Consider the following 25,255-nt stretch of genomic DNA (forward strand, 5'->3'; position numbering starts at 1 on the left):
CTAATTTGTAAAAAGGAGGGGTTTTCTTTATTGTTGTTTTTGAGGGGCGGAGAGTTGGACGTGATGCTAGCAACGTTAAAAATCAGGTGAAAAGGAACAAGGGAACCAAAGAGTCATTAAGGAAAATAAGCATGGAAAGCAGAAGGAAGTTCAAGAGGGTCGATAGATGTGAGTTTTAGCTACCATGTTAAATCTGAAATATATAACAATATCTCAAATTGTACATCGTGGAGAACCACATTTTCTTTTGCAATTCCCTACTGTTCTGTCCTCTGTATGTTCAAGCTTGTAGTTTGTCAAATATATAATAAAAAAGAAAATTTGGAAAAAATTTTCCTTCAACTAGTTGTGAAAGGCACATGACCTCTCTCTCTCTCTCTCTCTCTCTCTCTCTCTCTCTCTCTCTCTCTTTCTCTCTCTCTCTGTCTCCCTCTCTCCATCTCTCTCTCCGTCTCTCTCTCTGTCTCCCTCTCTCTCTGTCTCTCTCTGTCTCTCTCCCTCTCTCCGTCTCTCTCTCTCTCTCTCTCTCTCTCTCTCTCTCTCTCTCTCTCTCTCTCTCTCTCTCTGTCTGTCTATCTCTGTCTGTCTGTCTGTCTGTCTGTCTGTCTGTCTGTCTGTCTGTCTGTCTCTCTCTCTCTCTCTCTCTCTCTTTTTCACCTTTACCTTTGGTTTATGTATGTATCAGCTCCAAAGCAGAAGAGCAGTAAGGGCTAATCAATGGGGTTTAAGCTTCTTGCTCAGGATCACAGAGCTAGGAAGTATCTGAGGTCAAATTTGAACCCAGTACCTTCTGTCTCTAGGCCTGACTCTCTGTCCACTGAGCCACCCAGCTGCTCATATTATTCCTTTTTATATTTATGTAACATATCCGTCTTGAGCTGACTGTATCTTGTGATATAAGGTAGTGGAGTTAAACTCAAATAAAAATGGGGGTTACTAAACCATAAAGAAAGATCCCCTATGGGCTCCATATTGACTTAGAAAACCACATATTAATGTTTTCTATGTTTTAATGTATTTTTGTTTATTTTGTTAAATATTTCCATTTCCATTTTAATTTGGTTCCACCGCACTTGGGAGTATGGCTGTGATGGGGCTGCAGGCTGTGTTGAACACCTTTGCTGTTAGGTGTTCTTGTAAATCTAATTTGTGCCAAATTGCTTTTCAGTTTTCTTGGCAGTTCTTGTAAAAAAGGATCTCTCCACCAATAAATTCTGTATTTGTGTTTTAACAAACACCGAGCCACTCTTTTGCACTGCTTTTGTTTCTTGCTTAATTAAATAATCTAGCTCAGTAATCTCCTTTTCTTTTTGGAAACCAGCACCAAGTAGATTTGATGATTAGTGCTTTATAATTTCTTTTGAAGTCTAGAAATACTTCATACTTTCCCTAATGATCTCCCTTGAGATTCTAGGCCTTTTGTTCTTCTTAATGAATAATTATTTTACCTTTTGATCCTTCTTCAAGCTCCTCTTAGTCCAGCTTTCCTCACCGTCTCAGCAAGATGCACATAGCTGTTTGCATGTTGTCTCCTCCATTCGAATGTGAGCTCTTTGAGGGCAAGAGAACATTTTTGCCTTTTCTTTTTTCTTCTGGGCACTTAGCACAGTGATTGGGACATTGGTAGGTGCTCAACAAATGCTTGCCTAGTTCTAAAAGAGCATTCCTACAGTAATTTGATTGGCATCACACTCAATGTGTGCATTAAAGCAGTTGTCATCATCAACACTGTCCTAGTTAATATATATATATATATATATATATATATATATATATATATATATATAAAATATTGGCATGCTCCAACTGTAAGTGGTAAATATCTTTCCGATTATTGAAGCTTCTTTCTGCCAAGAATGCTTTGTAGGGGCAGCTGGGTAGCACAGTGGATCAAGCACCAGATCTGGAATCAGGAGGGCCTGGGTTCAAATTTGGCCTCAGACATTTCCTAGCTCATGACCCCTATTGGCTAGCTGCTCTTCTGCCTTAGAACCAATACTTAGAGTCGATTCTAAGACAGAAGGAGAAGGTCAAAAAGAGAAGTGCTTTGTAGTTGTAGTGATAGAATTTTTCTGTGTCTCTGTAAATGAACTCCCATATATATCCATATATGCACACATACACATAAACACATATAATTAGTAGTTATTTCGAAGGGAATTTCTCCTTAAATTTCATTTCTTTCTATTTAAAAAATATTGCAGAGAAATGCTGCTGATTCTTTTATGGATTTATTTTGTCTTTGCTCCCTTGCTGTGGTTATTAATCATCCCAATTTAGGGGCTTGGGGGGGTTGATCCAGTTTTTTTAAAGTATATTATCTTATCATGCCATTTGAAAATAGAGATCGTTTTGTATTCTCTCTGGAGGTTATTTATACCTTGGATTTTGCCATCCTGTCTTATTGCTCCACGTAACATTTCTCTAATTCTGTTGAATAACGGGAAAGCAGTGTTGTGTTCTGGTTTGGTATCTTGGTTTTCTAGAAGTTCTCATATATTCTCCTAATCTTTAAAAAAATTTGTTCTACTATTTCTCCTGCTTCTGCATTTTGCTGTTCCAGGCACTCTACGGGAAATTTACTGTTGGTTAGACTTGCTTTTTTTTCCTTACAGGCTCCAATTCCTTATTTCTTAGTTCTTTTTGTGTTTAAACATTCCGATTGCCCCTCCGAGCCATTTTTGAGTTGTAGCATTGCTCTCACAGAGACTGTGCAGAGTTTGTGGTGATGGCGGACTTGGCCTTTTTCTCCTGAAAGGTTTCCTCCCCTGCTTAGGCAGCTTCTGCCACTCTTAATTGCTGCCCTGTTTTGCCATCTTGTCCTGGCTAAAACATTGCATGTTCCCAGTCCTTTTCCATCAGGAAGTCTGGCATTGGCTCCTGCTGCCTGTTCTCAGTTCTCTTATGCTATCAGAGGTGGAGGAGGGCGTCCAGTTGGGCCACTGCTGCAGAGAGCCCGACAATTGTACAATGTAGTAGTCTCTCTAAGCCTTTACTAGGCTAAAGTTGATTTCTGGACCAGCTGTAAAGGGCTCAAATCAAGAAGGATCTCCAAGGGCACCTGTTATGTAGAGAAGTGTTTGGAGACACGTTGGACCTCGCCCTCCCTCCCTCATATGAATCCAGTGTCCTCCAGGGCTGTATTAATTGATTCTAATCAGTGTTTCATTTCTGGTTTCTTCTCCACTTTCCTGTTCTCAGTCTCCTCACTCGTGAACCCTTTCCTTCCCTTTGAGCCATGGAACTGTTCTGGTCCATGAGCTTTAACTCATCCCGGCAGAAGGAAACTTTCTACTAATGGGTTAATTCCCAAAGTCTGATGATTAAAACTGTCTAGTCACCCAATTGGGGAGATGTGGGAAAGCTGACAAGCCAGGGGACCATTACCCACTCTGGGGATGGGGACCCCTAGTGCATTGATAAAAGCCTGAAATTGTCATGATCACATCGAATGGCCCGAGGTCCGATGCTGGGGGCGGGGAGGGAGGGAAGGGAGTTGGGGACATAGTCGTGATGAGAGCTGGAAAAGTATGGGCTGGTGAGTTGGTCTTCAGTGCTTTTTTGACTTTGTGGTGGGTTCTTTCACTCATCTTCTTGTCATTGCCGAGTATTCTGTGCCTTGAATCTCATATTATCTAGCATGGTGAGATGGAACATCTTTTTACGATTCTGTCCGTCAATATTTTTGACTGACTGATTAATCCTAGGTTGCAAAAGGAGTCTGGGATAAAAGGTTGTCCTCCTTTCATGAGCTCTGGGACCCATCCATTTCCCTTTGCCTACTTCTCTGTTGGGAGGGGCTCATGGACTGAGTGGAAGCAGAGGAGAGACTAACTGCTACCTTCAAAGTTGCACTCAGGGTCTATTCCGGGCACTTATAATTAGCGTATAACCCTCACATTCCTATTGACCGAAGTAAAGCAATTTCTCTCTCATGGGAAGCTGGCTGGAATTTTGACTGGCATCATGACAAAAGAGAGAAATGTGGGTTAAGGGAGTCGGGAAAGGCAGGGAGATGGCAGCAAGGAGAGCTTCACTCCTAAGATGACGCCTAATTAACAAAGCCTTCACATCAATGGAAGGAGAGCAGCCAGATGCATGGCCAGCTGTGGCCTGCCCCAGGGGGATACTAAATCCACCTCATTTCTCTCTTCTTCATCACTGGGAACAGATGACATAGACAGTCCCAGTGACATAAACAGTGGTTAATCAACATGGTGAGGGCACCCAAAAGATCAGGTCAGTTCCCCAACTGTCCCCAGGAGACAGAACTCCTGAGTTAGGAAACTAGAAGAGGGCCAGTGTTCTTATTATTGCTCGCCTCCTCCTTAGCCCACCATCCCTGACCAGGGGATCTGTTTTTTCATGAGAGAGATTCCATGTTTCAAAGCTACTTACTCTTCGTACAAGATGGCGACTGTGTAGGTGAGGCCTACAACGACTGTCAGCAGCAGTCCTGTAGGGCTGGCATTCCTGGAAAGGAAAGAGAGAATGTGGGGGAAGCTTTAGAAGGCTGAGTAAGTGTTTCCAGAGTTCTAGCTCGGACTTTGACCCTAACTAGATATAAACTTTGAATGGGTCACACTGTGCTTCAGTTTCCTCACTGGTAAAATGAGAGAATTAGATTAGATGGGTCTCTAAGACCATTGTGAAGATGGGATTGACTCTCCCCTTGCCTATTTTTAAATTTAATCAACCAAAAGTGAAGACACTCCTACTTAATGTTAAGTAGAAGAGTTTCACAAACTACTTACTAAAGTGGTTTATACCTCCAGAAGTGACTAATTGCCCCCTGGGTAGCGCTAAGCAAATTAAAAAACTACAATTGGTTCCTGTGAAGTGGAGGAAGGGACAGGAAGTGATGTAGAAAAAGATCTTTAAAAAAGGCCTAAACTTCCTTTCAGGTGGTCTTTGCAAGGTCTTTGAGTTCTTGAAGGATCTTGGACTGGGACTGCAACGTGGAGCTATGACTTGGGTGAGTGAAAAATTAACTCCTTTCCTGGCTTTTGGAGAGATTAGTTTCAGAGAGGCCTCCCCTTCTTGGTGGAGCCCTTGCTTTATTCACCACAGGGCCCTCTGGCTGAGGGTTGAGCCAGGGACTGGAGCAAATATTTAGTGTGTTAAGTTAGCTATCTTACTCCACCCTCTTACACATTTATCTACTTTCACTCTTTTGCTCTCTTTTTGTACATAAAGCTGCTAAAAGTCATTTTGACTTGAGCTGTATTCATTATTTTTGAATCGATGACCACATTCTCTTATATGTAGTCCAACCATACATTTAATCAGTACACCATCTAAGGTTCCTTGTAATTCTGATGGCCTGTGATTTCTATATATGCCATTTTTTAAAGCAAATGAGCTTAAGGGGGTGGAAGAATGAGCTTAAGGGGCAGGATCCTCCCACCTACTTTTAGGAAGGAAACTACCTTGTTCCCATTACTTTGCTATCATAGAAGATATTTACCTTAAAAATGAAAATGAATGGGCTTTTGTGGCTCTCTTCACTTTGAGGAGTTCTCATCATGTCTTAAAATCACTGGATTTTAGATGTGGAAGGGAATTTAAGGATCAACCGTCTCATTTTGTAAGTGAGGAAACAGTCCCAGAGAGAGGAAGTAATTAATCCAAGGTAAATTAGAGACAGAACTGGGTTAAAAAGCCAGGTCTTTGCATTTCAAATTATAGGTTCATATTTGTAGGGTTTGTGTGTATTCTGTGATACTGAAAAAGATTTGAGAGAGAACAGATCATATGATCTGGTTTAGTGCCCAAAGGGACTTTGGAGCCCAACCAGATCCACCCCTCTTTTGACAAAAGAGGAAAACAAGGCACAAGAAGTTAAGTGATTTGTGCAAAGTTATGAATTAATAACAAACATTAGGGGTTGGACCCCAAGTCCTCAGTATAGCCAGAGACACTTCCCCTATATCAAGCTGCTCCCTCCAAGGCAGCTTCCGCACATTCACAGTAATTATAAGGTTTTCAAAATAAGAACGGGGACCCCAGGTACAGGGGCTGAGAGGTTCACCTCCTTCTCTAGGGTAGGAATCACAGACAACTTTTGACTACTGATCACTGAGAGGCAGATGGGCCACAGGTTGGGGGAAAAACATTACATTCTAAAACACAAAAGAATAAGAAGTATAGTATTATTACTATTAAGATAAATATTATTACAATATGGTCTCAAAGTAGATTATATATTATATTATTATACAGAACACATTAAATCATAATAAATTACAGTTATGATATATCAGTATATTTTATATATGACAGATTATACAATATTATATTGTGCTATATTAATATAGATTATACTGTTAGAATAGATTATGTTATATAATGATATATTATTATATAGAATATATTCAATTATAATGAACTATATTTCTATATTGGTATATTTTATATATAACAAAGTATACAATATTTTATTATGCTATATTAATATATAACATACTGTTGCAATATATTATATAAAATAGATTATATATTAGTATATGATAGTATAATAATGACATAGTATAACATTATATGTAATATATTATGATACCATATATTATCTAATATATATTTTTACTATCCAACCTTGCTAGACTGTGTTCATTCTATAGATGATGGAACCGCTGAATCTGCTTAATCTCAGACACTAAATAGGGCCAGGTCAGGTTAGTATATAAACCCAGAAATGATTTTGGAATGTGGGGGCTGTGAAATAGTTTTCTAATTAGATTTAAGCTCTTTCAAGGCAGGGACTATGGCTTTGACATTTTTGCATTCTAAGAGCTCACATCAGGCCTTGGGTATAGTAGATGATCCATATATTTCTATCTCAAGGAACAGTTGTATACTTGAGAGCTCTCTAGTACCCAGTGTCCAAAGTCTAGGCATGACAGAGGAGTGAATCAAAAAGAACATAAGAGACATGTATGCACCAAATGCTATAGCATCCAAATTTCTAAAGGAGAAACTAGTGGAATTGAAGGAGGAACTAGATAGTAAAACTATACTGGTGGGAGACCTGAACTACCACTATCAAATTTAGATAAATCAAATAAAAAAATAAATAAGAAAGAGGTGAAAGATGTGAATGAAATCTTAGAAAAATTAGAGTCAGTAGATATATGGAGAAAAATAAATAGGGACAAAAAGGAATACACCTTCTTTTCAGCAGCACATGGTACATTCACAAAGATTGACCATGTACTAGGTCATAAAAACATGGCAAACAAATGCAGAAAAGCAGAAATAATAAATGAAACCTTTTCAGATCACAATGCAATAAAAATAATGATCAGTAAGGGTACATGGAGCACCAAATCAAAAATTAATTAGAAATTAAATAATATGATTCTCCAAAATCAGTTAGAGAACGAATCATAGAAACAATAATTTCATTGAAGAAAATGTCAATGATGAGACATCTTTTCAAAATCTATGGGATGCAGTCAAAGCAGTACTCAGGGGAAAATTTATATCATTGAATTCATATGTGAACAAATTAGGGAGGGCAGAGGTCAATGAATTGGACATACAAATCAAAAAACTTGAAAGTGAACAAATTAAAAATGCCCAGAAGAAAACTAAATTAGAGATCCTAAAAATTAAGGGAGAAATTAATAAAATCAAAAGTGAAAGAACTATTGAACTAATAAATAAGACTAGAAGCTGATATTTTGAAAAACAAACAAACAAACAAAATAGACAAAGTACTGGTCAATCTAATAAAGAAAAGGAAAGAAGAAAACCAAATTAACAGTATCATAGATGAAAAGGGAGACCTCACCACCAATGAAGAGGAAATTAAGGCAATCATTAAAAACTATTTTGCCCAATTATATGGCAATAAATATGCCGATCTAGGTGATATGGATGAATATTTACAAAAATATAAGTTGCCTAGATTAAGAGAAAAAGAAACAGAATTCTTAAATAATCCCGTATCAGAAAAAAGAAATTGAATAAGCCATCAAAGAACTCCCTAAGAAAAAATTACCAGGGCCTGATGGATTCACAAGTGAATTCTATCAAACATTCAAAGAACAGCTAATCCCAATACTATACAAACTATTTGACATAATAAGCAAAGAGGGAGTTCTACCAAATCCTTTTATGACACAAATGTGGTATTGATTACAAAGCCAGGCAGGTCAAAAACAGAGAAAGAAAACTATAGACCAATCTCCTTAATGAACATAGATGCAAAAATCTCAAATAGTATACTAGCAAAAAGACTGAGTGATTCTTTGGCACTACAGGCAGCACGTCAGTCTCACAAGCTGAAGGTCGGAGTTCGATCCTCGGAAGGAGGGTATGATATACTGGGAAAAGGCTTCTGGAGATGATGAGTCACTCGACTTCGGATGGGGCTTATCTCCCACCTGAAATGGATGTCTATTGTCTGGTGAAGTGGGACCTTCCCTCACGGGGAAAATCTCCTGTGACAAGGTCAAAACCTGGGGTTTCTACTTCCTTACTAAATAAACTAGGGACTTCTAGATTCCATGATGACAGTGCCATACCCATCGAACTACCAAAAAACTTTTTTATTGAATTAGAAAAAATCACAACAAAGTTCATTTGGAAGAACAAAAGATCAAGGATATACAGGGAAATCATGGGGAAAAAATGCAAAGGAAGGAGGACTTGCAGTCCCAGATCTCAAACTATACTATAAAGCAGTTGTCATCAAAACAATATGGTACTGGCTAAGAGACAGAAAGGAGGATCAGTGGAATAGACTTGGGGTAATTGACCTCAGCAAGACAGTTTATGACAAGCCCAAAGATTCCAGCTTTTGGGACAAAAATCCACTCTTTGATAAAAACTGCTCGGAAAATTGGAAGGTAGTGTGGGAGAGATTAGGTTTGGATCAACACCTCACACCCTACACCAAGATAAACTCAGAATAGGTGAAAGACTTGAACATAAAGAAGGAAACTATAAGTAAATTAGGTCAACACAGAATAGGATACATGTCAGACCTTTGGGAAAGGAAAGATTTTAAAACCAAGCAAGACTTAGAAAAAGTCACAAAACGTAAAATAAATAATTTTGATTACATCAAGTTTTTGTACAAACAAAACCAATGTAACCAAAATTAGAAGGAAAGTAACAAATTGGGAAACTATCTTCATAACAAAAACCTCTGACAAAGTCTAATTACTCAAATTTACAAAGAGCTAAATCAATTGAACAAAAAATCAAGCCATTCTTCAATTGATAAAATGAATAGGCAATTTTCATTCAAAGAAATCAAAACTATTAATAAGCACATGAAAAAGTGTTCTAAATCTCTTATAATCAGAGGGATGCAAATCAAAACAACTCTGAGGTATCACCTCACACCTAGCAGATTGGCTAACAGGACAGCAACGGAAATTAATGAAAGTTGGAGGGGATGTGGCAAAGTAGGGACATTTATGCATTGCTGGTGGAGTTGTGAATTGATTCAACCATTCTGGAGGGCAATTTGGAACTATGCCCAAAGGGTGCTAAAAGACTGTCTGCCCTTAGATCCAGCCATAGCACTGTTGGGTTTGTACCCCAAAGGGATAATAAGGAAGAAGACATGTACAAGAATATTCATAGCTGCGCTCTTTGTGGTGGCAAAAAATTGGAAAATGAGGGGATGCTCTTCGATTTGAGAACAGCTGAATAAATTGTGGCATCTGTTGGTGATGGAATATTATTGTGCTCAAAGGAATAATAAAGTAGAGGGATTCCATGGGGACTGGAACAACCTCCAGGAATTGATGCAGAGTGAAAGGAGCAGAACCAGGAGAACATTGTACACAGAGACTGATACACTGTGGTACAATCGAATGTAACGGATTTCTCCATTAGTGGCAATGCAGTGACCCTGAACAACTTGGAGGAATCTATGAGAAAAAAACACTACCCTCAAGCAGAGGACAAATGGTGGGAGTAGAAACATGAAAGAAAAACAACTGCTTGAATACATGGGTTGAGGGGATAGGGCTGGGGATGCAGACTTTAAATGAACATCCTGATGTAAACATCAACAACATGGAAATAGGTTCTGATCAAGGGCACATGTAAAACCCAGTGGAATTGCGCATCGGCTACAGGAAGGGCTGGGGGAGGGGAGGGAAAGAATGTGATTCTTGTAACCAAGGAATAATGTTTGAAATTGATCAAATAAAAAAAAAACCATAAAAGACTCATTTTCCACTATATATACTTTATACCTATTTACTAATGATGTCTTTTATTCATTCATTTTGTGCTCCTCATTGTGTATCCAACCTTGTGCTATCATAGAGAACACGAGAGAAGGAAAAGATATGGTCCTTGAACTCAGGAACCTTAATCATGATTCATTCATTCATTTATCAATTATTAAGTTCCTCTGAATGTGCCAGACACTATACTAATTAAGGGAACTACAAAGGAAAAAAAGAAGTGGTCTCAGCCTTCAGGAAGTTTACTTTCTATTGGAGAAAAACAACAGGTAGACAGTTATGTTCCAAACCCATAGTATGTACAAAACAGGGAGAAATAGCTTCTGTCTGATTCATAGTCTGTTATTATCTTAAAATAATATAGTTTCCTTATTTATCTCTCATAATATTGTGATTTAAAATTTTTTTCTACTGTTTCTGATAGCATGATTACAGCTTCTGTGTGTTTTTAAACCCGTACCTCCTATCCTAGAGTCAATACTGTGTATCAATTCTAAGGCAGAGGAGTGGTAAGGGCTAGGCAATGGGAGTTAAATTACTTGTTCAGGATCATACAGCTAAGAAGTGTCTTGAGGCCAAATCTGAACCCAGGACCTCCTGTCTTCAGGTCTGGCTCTCAATCTACTGCACTACCCAGCTGCTTCCTACAATGTCTGTTTTTAAGAAAGTTCTTTTGGTGGATAGCAAATTTTGTTCTAGACTCTCCTTTTTTATTTTTTGTTTATCTTTGCTTTTTTAAAAGATGTGTTTCTTGTTTCCAGTTTGGGGCTTTCTTACACATTCTGCTACTCACTTTAATTGGATTGTTTAGTCCATTCACATTTAAAGTTATGAAAGTCATTTTTTCTTCTTGTTTCTTTAGTATTACTTAAAAAAAAAAAAAACATTGTTAGACCTTCTTTCTTCTTTGCCTGTACAATTACTCTTACAAAACTTCTTTGGTGCTAATTTATACCTTACAGGTTTGGTCCCCATTCTTTGTCCCCATTTGCCTTCCCTTTCTCAGGTTTTTGTATTTTACTTCTATTACTGATTTCTTTCTTTTATTTGTTTGGATATTTTATTTCTTCCTCTATATTGCTCCTTTTTTTGCCTCCCATTTGAAGGATTAGTTTAAAACCTTGCCTTCCTTATATGATTTGGTTTTCTTTTTCTATGTCATTGAAATTTTTCCTTTGTTTTGGTCTGTTATTTCTATGCCCTTTCAGTTTATGCTGATTTGTTTAAAAAAAATTAACCTGGTACACATTTCTTTATTCCTTCTGTATTCTCTGAGTTCTTTATGGGGTTAAAACTTCCAAAGTACTGAGTTGGAGCTCCCTCTTCTAAGTAACTTCTGTATAGATCTTTTATAGATTTTGCCTCATATCATCCATCATCCCCACCATCCAGTCCTTTTCTCCATTAGAGCATAAGTTCCTTGAGAGCAGGGAATTTTTTTTTACCTTTTAAAAAATATTCCTAGGACCTAGTACAGTGCCTAGAACACAGAAGGCATTTAATAAATTCCTGATGACTTATTGGCTTTCTGCTGCATCTTACAATTGGAGAAGTATCAATTCATTAGAGAAACAATGTTGGACAGAAATTGTTACATAGCAGAAATTACCTTGGGTCCTAAACTGTGTTGTTCTGTCTTGCTCACTCTCCTTGACATGACTGATTTCCTTACTAAAGGCATGGCATTCTCTTGGTCTATGCTGTTCCTTTTTCTCACCTCTCACCACCATTCTGGGTAAGGAACTTATGCATCCCTTCTCCTGGTTCAGAATGCTGCTTGTGGAGATACAATCCTCTTTCACAGAAAGTAGCCTTCTAATCCACTGGTTTCTCCCAGACTAAATTCATTACTAAATACTTGCTTCCTATATTATCTATTTCTTCCCTCCCCCCCCCCCCAGTAATGCTCTTCAGTGAGATCTCCCTTATGTTGGCATGATAAACCCACTTTTAAAATATAATTCCAGGGGGCACTAGTACATTATTGGTGGAACTGTGAACTGATCATCCATTTGGGAGAGCAATTTGGAATTATGCCCAGAAAGCTATAAAACTATGTATACCATTGCTGGATCTATTTCCCAAGGAGATGAGGGAAAAAGGACAAGAACCTTTATGGTCCAAAACATTGATAGCAGTTTTCTTTGTGGTAGCAAAAAACTGCAAATCGAAGAGATGCCCATCAATTCGGGAATGGCTAAACAAATTGTGGTATATGATTAGGATGGAAACTATAAGCAGGCTAATTTTTTTAAAACTTGGAAAGAACTAAACAAGATAATAAAGAGTGAAATGAGTAGAATGAAGAGAACATTACATATAGCTACAGATTTAATATTTTGGAGAGTAACTTGTGAATGTTCGCCTCCAGAGAACAGACAGAGAAGTGAGGAGGACACTAAAGACATAATCTATATATCCATATCTGTTTGCTGGATGATGCCTTGGTGTGGGGAGGGGAAGGAGGGGCTGAGATCCCTGGGAATAAATTCTAGTAATTAAAAAAGTGCAAACTTCATAATGTTCTTCTTCTTCCTTTTTTTGGGGGGGGGGTGTTGCCAAAGCTTTTTTTTTTTTTGGTCTTAGATGTTTTTAGCAATTTGGTGAAGTGTACGGACACCTTAGAACATCACACCAAGGAAATGCTTGGGACTACAAAGGAAATAAATGACCCTGCAATAAAGTTTTCACAATGTTTTTTCAAACATGTTCTGAGCCTCAAGGTGAAGAACTCTCTGTTTGTCTCTGCCTGGGAGAATGCATCAGTTTTCAGGCGGCTCTATCTAGGGAACACTAAGAGACTTTGCCGGCTTCTCACCTCTCCTCCCTGTCCCCAGGGTGCTTATGGCTAGATTAGTCCAGCAGAAGCTGGGATTAGCAAATACCTGACAACAGAGGCAGGAGGCAGACGGGGCCTCCAGAGTACAAAGTGTGGTGGTGGGAGCAGTGCGTGGGCTCATCTCCAGACCGCCTCGCTGCCCCCAGAAACATCTAATCCGGGCCCTGGCCATGTCTGCCCCCGTAGTGAGCAGGAGCTCAAGGGCAGGGCTGGAGATAATGAGTAACTGGAAGGAGAAGATAAGGGCCTGCTGGGGAGCCCGCTGGAGAAGCACCAAAGGAAGCGTGCTCGGAATAGCTGGCACCTACAATGCACTTTCAGGTTGGCAAAGCACTGCACCTATCAGCCCATGTGAGCCTCACAGCTCTGAGGAAGGTGCCCTCCTGACCTGGCAGAGTCCTGTCCTGTCCTGCCTTCCTTCTAGATTTCAGGTGTTCTTTTATTCGCACACAAAGTACACTCACCTGTGTGAATACTTATTGGAAGCTTGGGCACTCTCTCATTGGGACTCAGTGGTCCGGGTTCTACTAGTGACAGTCATGGCAAAAGAGATTATGCAAGAAGGTGGGTGACCCAATGATACATGTAAAAGCCAGTGGAAGTGCTCATTGGCTACGAGAGAGGGGGAGGAAGGAGGGGAGGGAAAGAACAGGAATCATGTAGCCATGGAAAAATATTCAAATTAATTAAATAAAAAAGAAAAGAAAGGAAGAAAGGAAGAAAGAAAGGAAGGAAGGAAGAAGGAAAGAAAGAAAGAAAGAAAGAAAGAAAGGAAGGAAGGAAGGAAGGAAGGAAGGAAGGAAGGAAGGAAGGAAGGAAGGAAGGAAGGAAGGAAGGAAGGAAGGAAGGAAGGAAGGAAGGAAGGAAGGAAGGAAGGAAGAAAGAAAGAAAGAAAGAAAAGAAAGAAAGAAAGAAAGGAAGGAAGGAAGGAAGGAAGGAAGGAAGGAAGGAAGGAAGGAAGGAAAGAAGGAAGGAAGGAAGGAAGGAAGGAAGGAAGACCACTCAGTCATGGCTATGCAAACTGAGCACCTATTGGCCACCTAGCCAGATATGTCCTGGGCTAAAATTCTTGGTTGGGGACTGACAAATAAATCCTCACACTCCAAATATCGAGAATTCAATCAATGGTGGAAATAGTGCTTCATATTGGTGGGCTATGTTGCCCACCACACTGATAGACATCCCTAAGGCGGGGTGGAGGTGGGTTATGGGGAGGGAGGAACAAAGAGCTCTGGAACTACTGAGCCTGAGCAAAAGAAATAAAAATCATGTGGGAGCTGCCCAGAGCACACGCTGTCCTTGTGCTTCGGTTTGCTCCTTGAGTTATGTCAGGCTCACTCAAGATAAGCTTTCACACGAAGGCTTTTGTTCACACACAAGAAGGAGCTCTTCAGTCCACCTTTGCAACTGAACTTAGAACACTTAATAGAAGAGAAATAAACGCAAACTAGTGAGACCGTCCAAAGACCATTTCTGCCTGGATTCCATTTGATGACGATGATGATTTTTCTATTATCACTATAAAAACTGACATTTATGTAGCACAAACGCCTGTGTATCTAGAAGCGTATAAAATGTATAGATTTCTATTTAATTATTCCATTTAATATTATGATATATTCTAATCAATGTATTCATCTAGAAATAAAATATGAAAATGCATGAGAAGTATGAAGCGCAGGCACAGACACACATAATGCCACTTGAAGTTCTAGGCTGTCATCCCCCCCAGGTTACAGAGGCGTCCCCCGCGCCCCTGGTCACCAGGCCTCTTCTTTTCTTTCTTCTCCCAGAAAAGAGAAATGGGCAGCTGCTCCTCCGCCCCGGAGGCCTTTCTGGCTGGCATTCTGGGTGCTCTGGGCGAAGGGGCTGCGGATTTTTATTTCATGGGAGAGAAGCCGAGCAGTAGCCCTGCGGATCGCAGTCTTTGAGAGCTGCCCTGAGAGCAATTGCTGAGCCTCAGGGGGGAGGCGCGCCCAGCCCAGCTCTTTCTGCTGCCAGCACTGACCTGCCATCGTGTAATCGGCGTGAATGCAAACACACATGCCCGGCTGCGTCCTCTCCTCCAGTTCCCGGATTTTCCCCTCTAGGTTAGTTGGTAAAGTCAGCAGAGCCGGGTAAGTGGCTGGATTAATGAGGTCTGGCAGCCCCCACATTCAAGGCCTTCCCAACAGATGGCAGAGAGGATGGCGCACTGGGTTGGAAGCCAGAGGATCCAAGCTCTTCTGGAGTTGGTTCTGATATTGAGTCGTTATCACCCTTGACCAAGTCACGTCCCCCTCCGTCACTGTCTCCGTAAAATGAGGAAGTCAACAAAAAGGAGGCAGGAGAGGCCTTCTGGAGCTAGAAGAGTTCTAGAAGAGAAGTCTGTGGGCACAGCTGGGTCCCCCCCCCTTCCATGGAAATATATTTTGTATGATAATATCGGTACAACCCCTACAGAATGGCTTGCCAGCCCTTGGAGGGGTGAGGAAGAAGGACCGCTTGGATTCTGTAAGTTTGAAAAACTTATTTAGAAACATGTTTTGTGTAATAATTTACACAATTGATTCAAATAATAATGATGATGATGAATACTAATAAGTTAAATATTAATATAGTCTATTAATGCAATACGAAGACTATAAAATAAATAAAATTTAAAAGAACAAACCTTAGAATCAGTACTGTGTATTGGTTCCAAGGCAGAAGAGTGGTAAGAGTGAGGAAATAGGGGTTAAGTGACTTGCCCAGGGTCACGCAGCTAGGAAGTGTTTGAGGCCACATTTAAACCCAGGACTTCCCATTTCCAGGGCTAGTGCTCTATTCACTGAGCCTGGTGAGTGAATTTTGCACTCTGCTCCAAATTCTTATTTCGTGGCTAAATAAGAACGTGGAGTTTAAGGACTTGGGAATTTGTGTGTGTGTGTGTGTGAGCCCTCCCACCCTACAATTGTCATTGCACTTTTGGCTCTGCCCTTGTTACAGGAGAGGGCAGGGGGATGAGAAATTCCTCAGCATCTATTTAAGCAGAAGGGCCCGTAGACCTGACTGAGAACAAATCCAAACGGAAATCCCGCTGTCTCTTCATTCAAAGATTTTTTCATGGACAAGACTTATTTTTGACTTTTAAGACTAATGAGAAAGAACAGCTCCTTGGTGACAAAGGCGGAGGGACCCTGCAGCCACATCTGCTTCCTGTTTCTACAAATAGCTGCTGTCATACTGTTTCCCCAATTTATTTCTATAGTTACCTTCTGATTCTCGGGCTGGAATAAGCTGGTTCTCACAGGTTCGCAGTTAATGGGCTAATGGTTTTGGGGGAATGGAGGGAGGGAGGTCCCCAGCCTGCCAGCTTCAAAGTTAACAGGCTCTCATCAGTGGACACTGTCTGCTTCATTTTGGCACTGGATCTGAGGGCCCCACAGTCTTGTAACATCAGTTAATATATATATATATATATTTTTTTTTTCCCCTTTATTTTATACCAGGAACAAATTTACATAGGAGTTTTCCAAGGTGACATGATTCGTGTTGTTCAATTTAAAAACTTCAGAATCTTGGTTCCTAGATTCACAGCTCGGACCTGTTCCTGGGTGGCAGGAGACTTGATTTCCTTTCTGAGGCAACGGATGATCTGATGTTAGTAGGAGGATGGCTTTCCTTGCCTTGGTTCTCACCTTTCCCTCACCTACTCTCCTGTCCTCTGTCTCAGAGAGCAGAGACAGGGCTGAACACAAGCCAGATCGGTTTGTACAATGACGACGATGATGAGAATCATCCCTTCCATTTGCACAAACCTGCATTCTCTCTTTCACCGAATCAGAATCCTAGAAAGGTCATCTGGTCCAACTTTTCTTCTACAGCAAATCTCGGAAGATGCCCCTCTGGCCAATTATGGTTCATTTATTTTCTAATGAGTTTTTGACGTGATTTAGCACTTGTTTATGATTCTATTTTATACAATTAATAATCACTTGAAGCAGAAAGAAAATAAACTAAAAGGAACAGAAGTTCAAACCTAAGTATCTAACAAAAATAAATCCATGTGAGTAAGTTCTCCTGCCTGCCCAAAAAGTCTGAAGCTCTGATCAGGGGAAAAGAGAGAGAGGGATGGAGCTACACAAAACTTATATCCTCCCTAGGTAATACTTAACTTGAGAAGGAACATGGAATGCTGGGACAGAGAGTCCTAGGGGGCAGATTCTAATTACACTTGCCCAGGGTCACACAGCTAGGAAATATCCAAGGCCAGATTTGAACCCAGGACCTCAGGTCTTTAGGTCTGACTCTCAAACCACTGAGCTCTTACCTGTCCCTTAGTATCAATTCTAAGACAGAAAGTAAGGGTTGGTTTTGTTTGTTTGTTTTGTTTTAAACCTCTACCTTCTGTCTGAATCAGGCAGGAGAGAGGTAAGGGCTAGGCAGTTGGGGTGGAGTGACTTGCCCAGGGTCACCAAGCTGGGAAGTGTCTGAGGCCAGATTTGAACCCAGGACCTCCCATCTCTAGATCTGGCTCTCCACACTGAGCCACCCAGCTGCCCCCTAAAATGAGAGTTTTTAACACTCCTCTAGGAGTTTGAACATCTCTACCTAATTCAAGTCCGCCTCCCAATTCAAAGATAGTTCAAATCCCTTCTGGGGCCCTTCTTGTGTAAAATTGAGATTTGAACTCTGGACTTCAATTCCCACAAGTCCTTGCTCCACTTCCCCAAAATGCTTTGTAATCTCACGGAATTCTGAGTTGGGCGAGATGGAGAAGGTACTTAAGCTGATTGCAAAGGCTTTTGAGGGCTCTTTTTGGACTTCCGTTTTGGGGCAGACGTGGCTCTTTCCATAATGTAGGTGAGGTCTTGTCTAGGCCTCCCTGGCCTAGGCACGGTTTCCTTATCCTGTATTTTCTTTTAATCCTTAACTTTTAATAAACCTCTAAAAATATAATACGCCTTGTAGAGAGAAACGAATTTCTACCTGCCTCCGTCTCCCCTAAATTTTAATCATTACACTTGTCCCCATGTGTTGTCAATCCCAGAATGCCAGACTGTTCACATGCTTTCATGCTGAGAAGGCCATTTTCTTTGTCCTTCTTTCCACAACACGCCCAACGTCTAGCCCCTCTTTCCAGGTGGCTCCCTCGAGGTAAAGTGCCCCAAACTGCGCGGAGGTTTCTAGGACGGACCTCCGGTAGTTTGGTGCCCTTCTTGGCGGCCTTTGGTTTCTCAATTCCTACATTTGCACAAGCGGGCCTCTCAGAACCTCTACTTTCTCTTAGGGTTCAGCTCAAAAGCGAATTCCTATCCGGGGCTTCCGCGTCCCTCCTGTGCCAGGCTCCGGCGCCCCTTTATTTCGTCCGTTTGGTGAGCCCTCCGATGTGGATAAGGAGAAGCGGAGGGATAAAAGCTCTGGGCCGATGCTGTAGGGCACGAAGCCCAGCGACGCCCAAACCCCTCCCTGGGTCCGAGGGCTCGGCTCTCCGCTCTTGTGGTAAGGAATGCTCATGACCAGCCTTGCGGCCGCCCGGCCCCACTTTGGTCACTAAGCTACTCCCTATCAAGAATAAAACATCCAACTTGGAACCCCAACAACAAGTTAAGTGCCCAACCTTGTGGAAAGTCTACATAAACCCTAATTTATATTATATTATATATACTATATAATATGCATATTATATTATATATAATAAATAAACCCGAGGCATGTTTCCCATTTGAGGACAGGCTTATTTACTTCCCCCAAAGGCCGAGTAACGGAAGCAGCAGAATGACTGGCCCGGAGGAGGATTCCAGGAGAAGGCGGGCCTTTCCCAGGGCTATGGGCACCCCTGGGGGTCTGTATCCATGGGAATGTTCTACCTTGGACCGAGGTTCCCCAGAATTCCTTGTGCATTTCCCAGAATTCCTCTCTCTCTCCCCCACAGGGCCTGGCCATGCTTTCTACATAGTTAATGGGAATTCCGCCTCTCGCCTCTCTTCTCTCCTGACCGCCGCTTGAGTGAGCTCCCTTTTTACTCTAGTTTTTTTCTTCAAGTTAATTTTAAAGCTTTATACATATAATGCTTGGCGTAGTTTGGATATTAATTTTAAAATCCACAGGTTTGGGTCTTGTTTTCTTTTAAATATGAGAACCAGCATGTTTTCTAGGCTGGAGTTCCTAGTGGCATTCACTGGCTTTGTGACTTGTGGCACTGGGCTGGGCTCTTTGGGTCTCAGTGCGGCAGCTTATAAATCAGGGGGGGGGGGCAGCTGAGTGACTCAGTAGATGGAGAGCCAGGCCCAGAGACAGGAGGTCCTGGGTTCAAATCTGGCCTCAGACACTTCCCAGCTGGGTGACCCTGGGCAAGTCACTTAACCCCCATTGCCTAGCCCTCACCACTCTTCTGCCTTGGAGCCAATACACAGTATTGATTCTAAGGCGGTAGGTAAAAGTTAAAAAAAAAAAGAGTCTTGTGATCATAGCACAATGGCTAGAGAACCAGGTCTGGAGATGGGAGATCCTGGGTTCAAATCTGTATTCAGACACTTCCTAGTTGAATGATCCCAGAAAAATCACTGAACTCTCAAGCCTTTTCCACTCTTGCTCTGGGCTCCAAACTTCAGAATTGGTTCTCAGACAGAAAGTAAGAGGGTGTTTTGTTTTTCTTAATGTAACTGGAATGGCAGGGATCCATTTCTCTTTCAATTTGACCCCTCTGGACGTCAACACTTAAAAGCCAAGTGATTTGCTCAGTATCCCAAAGCTAGAATGTATCAGAAGTAAGACATGGACCCGTGCATGTCTCCAGCTTCTAAGCTGGCGCACTTAGCCATTACACCACATTGCCTCTCACTGAAGAAAAAAGGAGAGATCTTGATGTCCTTACATCACTTTAGACCACTGATTCTGACTTAGTTTGAACTAGTTAACGGGATTGGGGTGGGGCATCCAGAAAAGAAGTACTTAAAAATGTTTTAAATTTTCACAATGACAAGAAAACAAACATTTGAAACATTCTTAAAAAAAAGCTGAGTTGCCAATTCTTTCCCACCCCCCTTCCTTGAGAAGGCAAGCAGTTTGGCACAGATTATCCATGGGCAGTCATGCAAAACATAATAAATAAATCCTAAAAAACCCACTTTGGTTGAGTTTGTGGTTTAAGTTAAAAATCAACAATAGGGGTAGCTAGGTAGCAGAGTGGCTAGAGAGTGGAAGAGAAGGAGAGGAGAATTTGGAACCCAGATTTTTAGAAAACAAATGTTAAGGGACAGTTGGGTAGCTCAGTGCTTTGAGGGCCAGGCCTGGAGACAGGAGGTCCTGGATTCAAATTTGACCTCAGACATTTCCTAGCCGTGTGACCTTGGGCAAGTCACTTAACCCCCATTGCCTAGCCCTTACCACTTTTCTGCTTTAGAACCAATACTAAGATACAAATAAGGGTTAAATAAAAATCCAACAACAATAGTTTGGGGGATTTAGCATATTAGCATACTTTGCTCCAAAATCCTGGCTTATGATTTACTTCAGTTTAGTTCGTTGCTTGACAGATACAGGCATTTATTTATCTGAATGGTCTACCTTTCCACGCCCCTTTCTGATGGGGCATCTCTCTCCAACTCTGTGTGTGTCAAGTGAAAGGGTGAGAAGATGGCCTTTCTTTTTTTTAAATTTGCATTCTTATTTATTAGCAATAAGAATCAAGAAAACTTCATAAAACAGAAATCTCATTTACAATAATTCTAATCTACCAACTATATGGGAATAAACCTTCCAAGAATTACATACAAACTATCTAAGAACAATTATAAAACTGTAATTAATGAAATAAAGATCTAATTAATTGGAGAGATGTTTAATGCTTCATTCACGACTTGGCTTCAATCTTTGTTTACAGCTGTCTTACTCATTATTTTCCTTCATGTACATCCTTCCAGCCAAACTAACTTTCTTATTTTCTTTATTTGTAACATTTGGTTTTTATCCATGTCCCTGGATGCTGACCAGAAGATGGCCTTTCTTGCATCTGTCTAGGGATCATGACAGCATCTGCCATTTCTAGTTTTTATTCCTACCCGAGAAGATGAGGAAATTGAGAACTGGAACTAGAGAGAAAAAACCTAAGAAGAAGCTCCTGGCTTCCTGCTGCCCAAAGCCCAGAAAAATAGTGAAGGCCATCGAGTTTCCTTTCAGGATCTCCCACCAATTCCTTCTGCATCCTTCTCTCAGTTTTTGCCCCTCAGCACTTTTAGGTTGCTTTTCTCTCTTCATTAAAGAAAGTAAAGAATGGTAGAGTTTTTGGTGGGATTTTTTTTTTGGATCAGAACTTATTTCCATATTATTGATATTTGCACCAGGGTGATTCGTTTAGAATCTATATCCCCAATCATGTCCCTTCGACCCATGAGATCAAGCAGTTGTTTTTCTTCTGTGTTTCTACTCCCACAGTTTTTCCTCTGGATGTGAATAGCATCCTTTCTCATATGTCTCTTCGAATAGTTCTGGATCATTGCATTGTTGCTAGTAGAGACGTCTATTACATTTCATTGTGCCACAATGTATCAGTCTCTGTGTACAACGTTCTCCTGGTTCTACTCCTCTCACTCTGCATCACTTCCTGGAGGTCTTTCAGTTCACATGGAATCCCTCCAGTTCATCATTCCTTTGAGCACAATAGTATTCTATCACCAACAGATACCACAATTTGTTCAGCCATAACCCAATTGAAGGGCATCCCGTCATTTTCCAATTTTTTGCCACCACAAAGAGTGTAGCTATGAATATTCTTGTACAGGTCTTTTTCCTTATTGTCGATTTGGGGTACAAACCTCTGTGGGATTCTTAACCAAGGACCTAGGCTTATGCCACGTGGGTCATTCTGTGTGTGTGAGGGGGTTCTTTGGGCCTTGCTAGAATCCATGGCAATTCTCCCCTTTCTCTGGGAAGTCACACAGAGAAGGGCGCTGGGGGCTGAGACAGATGGCCTTCAAGGAAGATTTACGAGGAATCCTGCTTGGTCAGCAATGTGAGCCCTGCACAAAATACTGCCCATCTTTAATGGGCTCTCAGACAGGCCACCGTTCATCCTCCCTATCACCCCAGATGTCAGCAGCCCTGGGTTTCCCTCTCAGAAGAGTAAGCAGGAGTCATTGTCTGGAGGGCCCCTGAAGCTTACTTAGCAACTCGCCTGGGGATCTGGGCTCCTTAAGTGTTCCAGAAAGTGACCATTTCCAAGGGCCCCATGAGGATTTTTCACCTATTAACAGTGGAAAAAATCCTTCTAGTTTCTGCAGGAAGGTTTACTTACTCTCCCTGGGCTGGGAGCACACTCAGAATGCATCTTCCAAAAGCCATAATTTTTTCTTCTTCCTGAATGATAGGCAGACCTAGCTTCCAATTCATGAAATAGCCTTTGGCACAAGCTACTGGCTTTGGCGTCCTCTTTTAGATCTCCCCATCCCCCCGATGTCTTCAACCTGATGACCGAAACTGTCGCTAAAATCGAGGCTGCTGTTTTGTAGTAGAAATGATTTCCAAGGGGCCATTAGCCAGCTCCTAAATACACCCAGGGTCTAGGATAGAGCAAAATCCCCATAAATAAGTGGGAAAAGGCTGCCTGTCAGGGGCTGTCGGGTGCCAGTGGATCTAGCCTTTTTGTACCTGGGTGGAGTGTCTGAAGAAAGGAATCAATCAATTAACATGCATTATTAAACACCATCTGTTGGTCAGGCAAATGACAGGTTTTTTTTCTGGAGCAATTATAATATTTTTAAATTTATAAAATTTATAAAAACAGATAAAGTGCTTGACTTGGAGCCAGGAAAACCTAGGTTAAGAACGTGCCTCTGAATGAATTATTAAGGACAAGGCACTTACTTGAGTCTCTGGGTCTCAATCTCCTCATCTGTAAAATAGGGGAAATAATATCTGTAGTATATACGGGGTGGGTTATTGTGAGACCCAAATGACATGATGGATGTAAAGCAACATGTAAATGTTAGCTACCATCAGCTGAGGCCACACCTGCCCAGCTAAGAGTCAACCCCATCCTCCTTGGTCTTCTCTTGACCAATCAGAAAAATCATAGAATTTGCCACTGAAAAGGGTCTTTAGAGATTATTTTATTCATCTTCCTCATGTTATATTGTTTTGTGGTAGATTGGAGGATGGCTGGAGAATTCTGAGCATTTCTTGCTCCGCCATCTTGCCTACCACCTTTTCCTCATCTTATAGAGGAAGAAATGAATTCCCCAAAATAAGAAGTGTTTTGCCTAATGTTGCCGAGTTAGCTTCAAAGCCAGACAATCTTGTTCTCTAGAACACTGTGACATTTAAAGTGATTAAGTAGTTGCTGATTTTTTTTCCCTCTGTGGGAAAAAAAGGATCAACTTGACTATAAAAACACCCTCCCTATCTCTCTACAGTAATATTTAATATCAACATCCTGAGGCTTCCTCTGTGGGTCAACACGAGATCTGATTGGGTGACCACTACCCCAGCATTTACCAGGGATTTCCTCTTTAAAAAATCAAAATGTCATGCCTAACTTCCTGTAGCTGAAATCAATTAGTAAATATTGACTGAGTATCTCTCTATTAAGGCTGGCTATAGGAGAACTAAGAAGCATAGCTCAGGAAAGAGCAACACATTGGGAATTAGAGACTTGGGTTTTAGTTTGTTCTCTAGCATTACTAGGTGAATCTAAGAAAGCCACTTCCTTTTTCAGTTTTTTCGTTTGCAAAATGGGTCCTCTAAGGTCTGTTTTACTTGTCAAATTCTGAATAAATCATGTTTTTCTTCACATAAGGAGGTTATTGCCAATCAGTCAACAGGCATTTACTAAACACCTACTATGTTCCATGAACTGTTTTAGGCACAATAATGGATAATAATAAACAATTGGTGACAATAAACGGGAATATTTATCATTAATTAAGGAGGTTACTAATAACATTAACAATTATTATGATTAAAATTGTCTTGACGGACTGATTTTTGGGTAAGAATAGAAGTTTACTGACTATTTCAGGTTTATTGGTTAACTGGTAAAGTGCTCTAGGTCTCCCCAGCTCTCTCTGAATCAGGGAAGACCTTAGCTGGGTCAGGGAACTTAGTAAAGAGATTTTTTTCATGAATATTTTTCATTATTCATCCTCTCCTTTGGACACCACAAGCCACCTTTAATTGGTGATAGTTTAATTAAGGGGTGGTCTATCAACCTATCCAGCCCTTCGCATCCTCGCAGGTCACATACACCAGAAAAGTATCTTTGCAGAACTTTCCTATTAGTCTGTGAAAGGACCCTATTTCCAGGAAAAAGGAGAATGTACAAAATCTATAGATTGAATGGAGCCAGCTCTAAAACCTGGTTCAGGAATTCTCCCTAATATACTAGAGCTAATTTGGGTCTTTATAATCCAAGACCCTGATATAAAAATAATATAGTACTTGAAAAATAAATGATCACGTGATGGATTTTGAATGACAGCATAATTCATATTAGAATTTGGTATCAGAGTAAGATGAATGGAATTCATATTAGAATGAAAAGACAAAATGTAGATTGTTACTTACATGATTGACAACCCCAGATAGTTGGCTGTACTCCCCCAGTACATGGGATTATCCAAGACGCTAAATGGGAATGTTGTCAGTCTTGCTTCTTTCAAGATTCCAAAGTAATCACCTATGGATAAAAACAGGACCAGGAAGGTCATTTATTCAGGCCACAAATATTTAATTACCATCTGCTATATGCCCAACACTTGCCAAATGACTAGGAAGGACAAGGAGAACTGGGGAAGGGCAAGATGTATAAGACATCTGCCCTCCAGGAGGAGTTTACAGCATCATTGAGGGAATATACTATACATAGCAGAGCTGGCACAAAGCACCACGTGTTTTCATTGATCACTATGAAGTAAGACATGAATTTGGAGGTAGGTAGGTAGGATGATTTTACAGCAGAATGGATCACGTCTCTCCAGAATTAAAAATCAGTAACTCAAAAATAAACAGTTCATTCCAAAGAATGTGATAAGGGTAATAAAAGGATACTGGGGTTATCTATTGATTATAGAGGAGATACTTCTAGAGATAGAGGGATGCTCTTGAGGGTGCCTATTGTAATAGAGGGGATACTTTGGAAGTAGAGATATACTAGAGGGGGTCTACTGATCAATACTAGATGGTTAATGGATCAAGATTTTGCCTACCCTCCTCCCTCAATACCTCCCAGTTTCCACCCTCTCTCTCC

At 40.8% G+C, this 25,255-nt stretch overlaps 1 protein-coding gene across 8 annotated transcripts in view; it reads right to left on the reverse strand.

Moving 5' to 3' along the window:
• PEMT (phosphatidylethanolamine N-methyltransferase) overlaps positions 1 to 25,255 on the reverse strand; it is a 188,918-nt gene that overhangs the window by 4,942 nt on the left and 158,721 nt on the right. For 7 of the 8 annotated variants that reach the window (XM_007498376.3, XM_007498377.3, XM_016423923.2 and 4 more), the window contains exons 5-6: positions 24,574 to 24,685; positions 4,399 to 4,473 (exon numbers count right to left, since the gene is read on the reverse strand). In XM_007498376.3, the coding sequence (XP_007498438.1) occupies positions 4,399 to 4,473; positions 24,574 to 24,685 (187 nt within the window). The remainder of the gene's footprint in view (positions 1 to 4,398; positions 4,474 to 24,573; positions 24,686 to 25,255) is intronic. The other variant, XM_001362343.3, reaches the window with a different exon arrangement.

The sequence above is a fragment of the Monodelphis domestica genome, chromosome 7, assembly GCF_027887165.1.
Source record: "Monodelphis domestica isolate mMonDom1 chromosome 7, mMonDom1.pri, whole genome shotgun sequence".
Taxonomy (NCBI): Eukaryota; Metazoa; Chordata; class Mammalia; order Didelphimorphia; family Didelphidae; genus Monodelphis; species Monodelphis domestica.